At 42.2% G+C, this 10,581-nt stretch overlaps 1 protein-coding gene across 1 annotated transcript; it reads left to right on the top strand.

Annotated features, from left to right (window-relative positions):
• Positions 1-1,421: 1,421 nt before the first annotated feature.
• On the top strand, positions 1,422-5,029 carry LOC140791564 (uncharacterized). Its single transcript, XM_073142204.1, has 2 exons — positions 1,422-3,535; positions 4,469-5,029. The coding sequence occupies exons 1-2, from the start codon at positions 1,442-1,444 to the stop codon at positions 4,907-4,909; spliced, it is 2,535 nt and encodes an 844-aa protein (XP_072998305.1). The 5' UTR covers positions 1,422-1,441; the 3' UTR covers positions 4,910-5,029.
• The last annotated feature ends 5,552 nt before the right edge of the window (positions 5,030-10,581 follow it).

Here is a 10,581-nt window from a genome sequence, read left to right as displayed (position 1 = left end):
GGGAGGAGAGAGATGTAGAGACCAGCAGCCTAGTTGAGAGAGATATTAGGACAAAAGCCAATTAATCTTTCATTCTAAGCATATCTAAGATATAAGTCATAAAGGACCTATTTATAGAGATTAAATCAAAAAGTCAAACAAATTTAACTAAACTAGTCTTCTTTATCTTCTCAGATTAATCATTTATTTCTTTGCAGATATATTTCAAATTTAGAAAATATGTGAATACCAAATTTGTAGATCTAGAGGTTAAAGATCTTATCCAACTGGTTTGATATTATTCGGATATCTGTAGAATATTCTGTGGATATTTTCCCGAAGAGCTATATTTAGCTAATTAAATAAAATTATAACCTACTAAGGCTTTAACTAAACCAAATAATTAAATAAGATAATTAAACTCAATCCATTGAGTCTAATGTCCCCATAATGTGATCCGATCTGACCCAAATCGCATTAGTATCCTCTTTTATACACTAATTATTTAAACTTATGCATATTTAGTTTCATTAAAATACTTTTAACAAAAATATTATCATTGGAAAGGTCTCGTCGGAACCTTCAAAATCAGACTGGTATTAGATTATTTTAGATTTTTCTTGAAATTTTAATTTTATACGAATTAATAAAATTTAATATAGTATATAAATATTTATATTATTTAATAATTAAAAAAATCAAAATAGTGCATGATGCATTGGGGTGTATCGATCTCTGGAGAGGAATATCCTCCATATTTTGACCCTCGGGGATGCTCTTACTACCCGAAAACCTTTTTTTGTAGGGACATGGCCGGCCCTATCATAAGAAAGATGTGGTTTTGTAGGCCAAGTGGATGAGATAGGAAAAGTTTAGAAAAGAGCTGTCATAAAAGGATGGAAATGGGGGGACCAACAAGATTAATCAAAACCAAGAAGTCGATTGGATTGGGGAGAAACTTCCACCACCAGCTCAAACTTGAAATAAATACCCAATAGAAAAAGAAGGAAACCATGAAAGGATATATATTAATTGAACAGCAACAATAACTCGGAAGATTCTTCCACGAAACTCCCAATTTTGACCTTTTAAAATTATTTAGAATAATTATGCATCTCTTTAGTTTTTCTTAACACATTAACCTTCTAAAAGAGAAGAAAAATTCTCCTGACCATCTTAATGGAAAAAGCAAATAACAAAGATAAAATAGTTCCTAGAGGGCATAAAATCATCATCTAACATTTATATGATATTTGATATATTTTTGTATCTGAAATTAAATTAGTATTATTTTAGATATATTGAAAGATTTATTTAATTTATTATTATAACTTTGTCTATTATGAGTATCTTTAAATTCAATATATTTTTATTAAAATAGCATGAAAAAAATAACAGTTTTAATTTAAATATAACTATAAAAAAATGCTACTTAAATAAAACTCGACACGGTGGGGATAAGATGCAATTTCCCACTGCAAATTCATTGCATGGAAATGCTCGCTCCATCATGAAGTACAAGGAGGAGGATTCCAAGGACGATGACTCCAGCATCCGATTGGAGATCGTCAACAACGCGAACAGTGGCAGCTCTAATCTTGAATCCTGGGGCTCCACCTTGTTCGAACCCCAGAGAGAATCCAGTGATCGAACTCCAACTCCACGCCAGAATGAAGGGATGAAGAAACTCCAAGCCCCCGAAAAGAAGCTAACTCTCTTCGCCCTCCGCCTTGCCGTCCTTGAGAAGTCCGCGTCTGGCATCGGGAAGCTCGCCTTCGTCTGGGCCACGGTGGTCCTCCTCGGCGGCTTCGCCGTAACTCTGACTCGTAAGGACTTCTGGTACGTCACAGTGATTCTCGTCGGCGAAGGCACCAGAATCTTCAGCCGAAGCCACGAGCTCGAGTGGCAGCACCAGGCAACGTGGACCATCGCCACCGCCGGACGGTACAGCTTTCGACTTCTCAAGTCCGGCTCCCGGTTCTTCGTCCGGGCCGTAAAAGCTTTGTTTAATCCTCTCTCGGCAGTCCAACCGGAAGGCGACCGCAGCCGGGAGCTCTCCTGCGATAACCGGAGTGGCCGAGAGTTTCTCGATCAAGTAGTCAGATATAGAAGACGGACAACGTGGCATCCTCCGGAGGTTCCTTTGCTCCCTTATGCTGGGTGGGTTTTCTTGTCCAAGAATATAAGTAGTGGCCTCACTTGGCTTCAGATCGCATCAGCCACCGCTTGTGTTACCCTGTCTTTGATTCGCCTCGTCGAGCAGAACTACGGTGAGGTGACAATGGAGTCGATGAACAGGGGGGAGGCGTTGAACTTGTTCTACGGGCTATCTTTGGCGGAGGCGCTCATGTTCTTGATGGAGAAGGCTTACTGGACTTGGAAGATATCGTATTGCAATTTGTTAAAACAAGTGAGCCGAGAGTGTGAGCTTGGAGAGTCCGGGACTCTGTCGATTAGAAGATTCTTCTATGATGCCTACTCTAAATGCATAATTGGGAGTGTCTTTGATGGACTTAAGATGGACCTTGTGACCTTTGCAGAGGAGTTGCTGGATTCCAACTTCCCTGATGAGCAGCTCATGGGGGCTAGAATCCTTCAGAAGTTTGCAAAGAGCGAGACGTTCGCCTTCGACACGCTGCGGAAGATCGGCACTTCGACGTGGGTGATCGAGAGACTGATCGAGATGCTGAATTGGAAGAACCTGGAAGAGAAAGAGATCAGGAGATGCGCAGCAGAGATCGTGTCCAAGCTCGCCGGGAAGAGGCAGAACGCGCTTCGCGTTGCGGGAATTTCAGGCTCCCTGGAGGCGATTTCGTCATTGTTGTACACTGGCCAGAGAACAAACAATGACATCAATGAAATATCCACCTTTCCTGATCAACCAAGTTATGATTATTCGACTTTCAACTTGCTGGGTCTGCTAATCCTCAAGAAGCTCGCTGATGATCATGACAACTGCTGGAAAATTGGGAACGCCCATGGCCTCCTTGCGAAGATCATAGACTTCACTAGAACCAGAGAGAGCTTGCTAAGAAATGATCATACACCAGATTCCCAGATCAGACAAATCAAGAGGTCACTGCAACTGCTAATGAAGTTAACGAGCACAACTGGTATCACAGGAAAAAATCTAAGGCAACAGATCTCAGAAGTTGTATTTACAGTTAGCAACATGAGGGAGATCTTACAGTACGGGGAGAGACACATCGTGTTGCAGAAGCTCGGGATCGAGATCCTAAGGAGCTTGGCAATGGACGAGATTCCAAGGGAAAGGATTGGAAGCACGGGAGGAATTATTAAGCTGCTGTTATCTATATTCATCAGTGAGAAGTCAGTGAGCTTGGAAGCAGGGGAGGCACTGGCAATGCTGGCACTGGAGAGCAAGAAGAATTGCATACTGATCTCAAAGCAAAGGGATGTTTTGGAGAGGCTCATGGACATGCTACAAGATCCGGTTCGCCGGTTAAATGCTTCGAGGATTTTACGCAACTTGTGTGCTTATTCTGGACCCGAATCGTCTGATCGGCTTAGCAGAGTCACTGCAGCCCTGCCTACTGTAAGCATCTACCCTACCTTGATGTTTCTACTGCAAAACTTGGAAAGTAGCTTCAGTTTTCGTATTAAATATCGTCTTTCTCTAATTACTGGACCAAGAAGACCTAATCAATGTTCGTATGGAAATTAACTAAACAGAATCACATTAGTAACAAATTTAGTTGAAAGTAGTACTAGAATTTAGAAGCAATAGGTGAACATAACCTGCTTCTTGAGGGACTGTATTAGGTCAATGATCGCTAGTTTCTACTTATTTAAGCCTGTCAACAAACTAATCATTTCTTTCAAACTTCATAGAAAACAAATCATCTCTCTGATCATTGAATCAGCTACCAAATGTATCATTTGAAAGCGTTTACTAGTAACCTTAATTGGCACAGACATATATACTATTCTTTGAACATGTAAGGGAGAGCAAACTATAGGAGTATTGTTCTAAATTATCATTAACAGTCCTACACATAACGTGCCAGTTCTCTTTGTCGTAATATTGCCTAGTTATTTACAACAATTATCTATATATGAACTTTGATTTTAAGTAGTTCTGATATTTTCAATACTTGATAATGTATCTGTCATGGCAAATGAATTAGAGTCACGCTAAATATAACTGCAAAAGATCTGACATTTTTTAATATTGCAATAGCTAGAATAACCACAAATTATTATGAGCGCAGCGACACCATTTAAGTACACTATTTATGCAATCCAATCGATATAGTTGAGAAGACATACTATAAGTACTTCAAGATTACTTGGATATCGAGCTGGTCTCACTAAGAAACCTTTAGTAGAGTTACATAAATCTTTATTGCTATCCCCTCCTTGAGGTCTTCAGATAGGATCATCATCTCATCCAAGTTGCAAGCACTTATGATTGCCAATTATTTTCCAGTAAAGAGAAATGAAGTGTACATCTCCCTTTATTCTGCAGGTATTGTACGCAACGATGAATGAGAAAGAGAAACTACTAGAGGTATCAGTTGGCCTAACCACACAGATCTGTAAGTTCATGGGTTCAGTACAATTTGCAGAGGAACTAGAAAAAGCCGGCATCAAAGAACCAGACTACGTGGACAAGCTTATACAAATATTGAAAGAATATAAGTACCCAGAAATCAAAGTTCCAAGAATAAGAAGATTTGTTATTCTACAGGTTATTTGGATGATGAAATCTAATGAAAAATATCTCGAATTATTCAAGAATTCTGAGATGGAGAAGTTATTAGAATCCGTAGCAGACACTACATCGGATCTCGAATGTTTCCATGCTTTCTCTGGCAGCGTTGGACTGAGCCGGCATAGAAAAACTGTCTCTTCCATTTTAGACTCAGCAATAGATTTATTGGCAGGTCGTTCAAGTCAAGAGGAGTGAAGTGAGCAATGAATTGTACCAAATGCCAATGTGCATCATCCTGCACAAACATAGCTACCATGATATACTTGTATTCGATTTTGTTTTCAATGAAACTGCTACTTATTTATATCCAAGAAATGCTACAGTTATGACCAGTTTCTGTTTTCTAAATCCAAAAGTCTTTATAAAATTTTCCTATTACTGTGAGTTTTTGACTGATCTTCCCAGAATGTTAGCAGAATGTGATAATCCAAAATAGCTCTTGGAAAGGGAGGAAAAATATTGAATTCTTATCCTATTTACGATGGTAAGACTAATTCTCATGGTACTGCTTCTCACTTCTCTGACGCAAAATACCCGTGCTTCTAAAGAAGTAACATTTCTTCAAATGAATTTGTCAGAAAGAAAAGGTCAGAAAAGATATAGCAATTAATGATAAATTACAAATTGAGATATAGTGATGACAATGATCAGGAATAACTATGAAAGTAGTATCTAAATTACTATGAGTAAAATGACAATATAGAGATGTACCTCAAGATCACATTCCTTAATCTGTGACGTCAGAAATAGTAGAATGTCATATACAAATGTAGTTTCTAGGACATATTCAAAATAAGTACTCCTTATTCCTCATAGGCTCTTTCTCGATCAGGTAAATTATAAACTGATACGATTCGATCCATATTGGCTTTACACGTGACATTGGATTCATGTGAATGAGCCTATTTATCTAGTTGAGTAAGTAGAATCAATAAAATTAATTTTTGTCAGGGTGCGTTCGAACGCAAGGACCGCGTTCGAACGGGGTGGTTCGAATGCCTACATCACGTTCGCATTGACAGAGGACGGAATTTGCGCGTTTGAACGGAAACGAGAGCGTTTGAACACGGCCGTTCGAATGCCTGCATCATGTTTGCATTGACAGAGAACGAAAATTCCACGTTCGAACGCACCGCGATGAAAGTGTAGGTTAAGTTAGGGATTGTTAGGATTGTTTGAAGTGTTTTTATGTTAATTATGGAGTTCTTAGGGTGAGCCTTTATATGTATGTAGAGAAAACCCTAATTGAGGGAGGATATTGTTATTAGAATTAGCTTTAGCCTTATCTACTCTCTTGACTCTAGCCATTGGCGCCTTCTCTCACCTCCCTACTTCCACCGCCCAAGTCTTTGGTCGGCATCTTCCAGCTTCTAACCACCCTCTTCCACAACAACTTCTCCCCTTTCACACCACGAACTAACCGTAGCATCCATCTAGCCATTGGGGGGCTACCAAGCTAGGATCTAAGTTTCAGAACCGTTGTGGATTGGATTAGGCCGGTTCGTAACAACTAGTATTAGAGCCAACTTTCCTCGGACCATTATGGTACCACAAGATCCAAGGCGGCTAAGCAAGTAAGTGATCAAGGTGTGGAGATGGATCGCATGGCTATATCAAGATCTCCATCCCCTCAGAGTTCTCAAGGACGGACAAAAAGCCCGCTTGATCTCGCGCAAACTCTAGCGCTTATAGCACAAACATTGTTGGAGATCAAAGCCACCCTTGCTGATAGGAATAAATACCCTTCAAGGCGTATCCTTGAGCGTCATCGAAGACATGAAGAACCCCCCTTACTTAGAGAGGGGAACCGACGAGGACCAATCTTGGAGGCACCTTGGAGACAGCACGACGAGTCGCACGGGCGCCACGCCGACTTACCTCCCTTTCACCCAAGGGAACCTATGGCCCCACACCTAGAGGAGGAGCCTTGGGATGAGTGAGAGGAACTCCCTCATCAGCCAAGGGCCCAACAACAAGAGCCACTTCGTCGAGGACGTGAGAACGGGTGCGACCAAATGTTACAACCCCGCACCGTTAGAATCGATTTTCCTAAGTTCAGTGGTGAGGACCCGTTGGATTGGATTTATAGGGTGGAACAATTCTTCACATATCAAGGGACACCTAATCATCAAAAGGTGTTATTGACCTCATTCTACCTTAAAGACGTAGCGGTGAGGTTGTATCAAGCAACACATCGTGCACGTCCCTTCACCATTTGGGAGGAGTTCACTGATGCGCTTTGTGTGCATTTTGGACCTTCGAACTATGAAGACTTCCAAGCCACCTTGACGAAACTAACCCAAAAGACTTCTGTAAGAGCCTATCAAGAGGAGTTTGAAAGAATCAGCAATAGAGTCCATGGGTGGTCGGAGTCGGCCCTTAAAAGTACTTTCATCTCCGGGCTTCGTCGTGATATCCAAGCGGAAGTCAAGGCTACTTGTCCTGCATCCTTGCTAGAGGCCTTCTCAGCGGCTCAAATGACGGAAAAAAAGATAAAGGAATTGAAGGCTACTCACTGCCCCAATTGGAGCGTTACGGACCCATGTGTTAACACTAGACCGTCGGTCTCGGGAGTGGCACGTTCGGGGTGGGCTAGGCCAAACCTTAATCGGCCAAACCCACCACGGACAGGCCCTGACTCTAGGGGATAGTCAAGGGTGACAGGGCGATGCCTCACACCAGTAGAGGTCGAAGATCGGCGTTCGAATGGCTTATGCTTCTATTGCGACGAGCGCTTCACACCGGACCATAAATGTGCCAAATAGCCTGTAGCCATCATGCTCATGAAAGAGATGATTAAGGAAGATCCTATTGAAGATCTTGAAGGGCAGCAAGTGGAAGAAATGAATCACATCGAGGAAGACAACTCGTTGGAAGTTCAAGCCGAACTCTCCTTCTATTCGCTTGCCGGCGAATTGACTCCGAAAACCGTTCGGGTCGAAGGTATGATTAAGAAGAAAAAGGTGCTAATTCTTATTGATTCAAGAAGCACCCACAACTTTGTGGATCTACGGATAGTGAGGCGGTTGGGATTAGAGTCGGAGCTTTCTAATGACTTTGATGTGATCATCGGGGATGGCACCGTGTTGAGAACTGAGGGAATATGCCGTAATGTATAGCTGCAAATTCAAGGCCATACCTTCCGAATTGACCTCTACCCGTTGGCTCTTCGAGGAGCCGACATGGTGCTTGGGGTGCAATGGCTACGGAATCTTGGACTAGTCACCTTCAATTTCACCACCATGGCAATGGAGTTCAGATACGAAGGCAAATTGATCTAGTTAACGGCAGCATCAAACATGGAAACCTTTGGAGCGCTGCAGTCCCTAGAAGGGTTGCCGAAACCCGAGTGCCGCGGGTTCCTCATGCAACTCATCGAGGGAACCCAAAACATGGATGATTCAGCACCCTTATCCGCTGATTTAAAGGCTGTTTTGTAGGAATTTGAAGATGTGTTTCAGCAGGCCCATGGATTGCCACCACCTAGAGCGCAAGACCATCACATCGAGATCTTACTAGGGGCGGGTCCAGCCAATGTGAGGCCATACCGATATCCATTCATCCAAAAGGAGGCTATATCAAAGATGGTCCAAGAGATGCTGTCCAGTGTGGTGATAAGGCCAAGTAGAAGCTCCTATTCTTCACTGGTCTTACTTGTGCGGAAGAAGGACGGGTCGTGGTGGTTCTGTGTGGATTATCGAGCTCTTAATTTCATCACCGTCAAGGATCGGTACCCCATTCCGATGATTAAAGAGTTGTTGGATGAACTAGCTAATGCATGTTATATTTCAAAGTTGGATTTGAGAGCTGGATACCATCAAATCAGAGTTGAACCATTCGACGTGCACAAGACGATGTTTAGAACTCATGATGGACACTATGAGTTCCTGGTCATGCCTTTCTGTCTTACTAATGCCCCAGCCACTTTTTAGAGCTTGATGAATGATATCTTTAGGCCTCACCTAAGGCAATATGTGCTGATATTCTTTGACGATGTATTGGTATACAGCCGCATATGGGAGGAACATTTGGGGCATCTTCGGACGGTTCTTGGACTACTTCGGCAGCACTAGCTGAAGGCAAAGTGAAAAATCCCTAGACACAAGTATGTATCTAAATACTAGGCAATGATATCACTCGTTCGCTTAAGTAAAAAACTCTGTAAAAATATTAAGAACGAAAGTAGAGATGAACGCCAAGATTTTAACGTGGAAAAACCCAAATGGGAAAAAAACTACGGATCCAAACTCGGATCAAAACCAATCACTAGTATAGTAGCAGTTACAAGACTGACTCACAAAATAACCCGTCGATCCAAACGACTTTGTTCCTCTCAGTCTTGCTCGCTAGAACCCACGATTCACTACTTCTCGTGATTGAAGTCCAACCTCAGTAACCATCGAGATTGATTTTTCGTCTAGATAGCCCTTAAGACGAAAGATTAACTTTTTGTAGATGAGTGGAATCTTGTTAGTTGAAGAACCGATGTAGCCTCAAGAAGTCTCCTTCAATAATGCTTCTTCAACCACCCTAAAGATAGGGCATCACAATCCTTATATATAATCTCCAAGATAGAGCCAAATCCAAGTCTTATCCGTACTCATGAGAATCCAAGTTTTTCAAACTTCGTTGGTGCGTTCGAACGCGGCCCGGGTGCGTTCGAACGACATGACTTGATCTTAGGTGAGTTCGAACGGGCCCGAGTGCGTTCGAACGCGACAACTTGAATTCTTCAGGTTGCGTTCGAACGCGTTTGTGAACGCAGCTCTCGGTCTGTGTGAACGTAGTACCCGCGTTCGAACGCGTTTGTGAACGCAGCTCTCGGTCTGTGTGAACGCAAGTACCCGCGTTCGAACGCATTTGTGAACGCAGCTCTCGGTCTGTGTGAACGCAGTACCCGCGTTTGAACGCATTTGTGAACGCAACTCTCGGTCTGTGTGAACGCAAGTACCCGCGTTCGAATGCGTTTGTGAACGCACCACGTTCGAACGCGTTTGTGAACGCGGTGTGAACTCAACAGCTTTTCTCTAATAATTTTGCAATCCTTCAAACCAGAGATATTCTAGACTTGTATAAAGCTCATATACATATAAAAATACACTTAGAATATTTTATACACAATTGCCAACAATTAAACACCTAACAATCTCCCCCTTTGGCAATTTGTGACAAAACATCTAGTTTACAATTTATTACAAAGAATTGAAAATGAGCATTCAACAAGTCTAGTACTTTTAGCACATCAATCCCTGCAAATAAAAATATACCAAACCAAGATCAAGTGAAAATAACTTGAAATGAATAACAATTCAAACACAAGTTATCAAGCAAGCAATTCACAGGTATTCAGGCAAAGTTATTATGCAGTAAACATAAACTAGTAAACTCCCTACGCCATTACTCCCCCTACACTAGTAAACTCCTAAACTCCAAACACACGTCTAAACTCACACTCACTCTCCCCCATTTTGACACAAATGCCAAAGACTAAGAACTCGGAGGGAACTAACAATGAAGAATCGACAACACGAAGTTGAGTACGGTCCCCTGACGAGCTTGCTCAGCTCGTAAATCATTTACAACCGAATGGAGGTCCTGCACCTGAGTGCTAAGCTGATCGAATCGGTCAGAGAACTGTGGTAACTCCCCCACAGTGTGAGATGAGTCATCATTCGAACTGTCATTAGAAATGTCAAGGTGTGATGAACGTCCAGCGGCGGAAGAGGATGGCTTGAGAGGAGACGACTGATCATGAGCTTGACTCCGCTTAAGAGTAATCCGATCCAACGGCTTTTGCGAAGTAAGGGAAGGTTCCGAGGCATCCACTCGCACCCCACTCTGAGTGCACAAATTGGTAATAAATATGC

The sequence above is a fragment of the Typha latifolia genome, chromosome 6 (genome assembly GCF_019914945.1).
Source record: "Typha latifolia isolate L0001 chromosome 6, TyphaL0001v2, whole genome shotgun sequence".
NCBI classification, from domain to species: domain Eukaryota; kingdom Viridiplantae; phylum Streptophyta; class Magnoliopsida; order Poales; family Typhaceae; genus Typha; species Typha latifolia.
This window is presented reverse-complemented; position numbering and strand designations above follow the sequence as displayed.

Coding starts and splice junctions, on each gene's coding strand:
- LOC140791564 (XM_073142204.1), top strand. CDS start 1,442: ATGCAATTTCCCACTGCAAATTCATTGCATGGAAATGCTCGCTCCATC. Junction 3,536..4,468: donor TCACTGCAGCCCTGCCTACT/GTAAGCATCTAC, acceptor TTTATTCTGCAG/GTATTGTACGCAACGATGAA.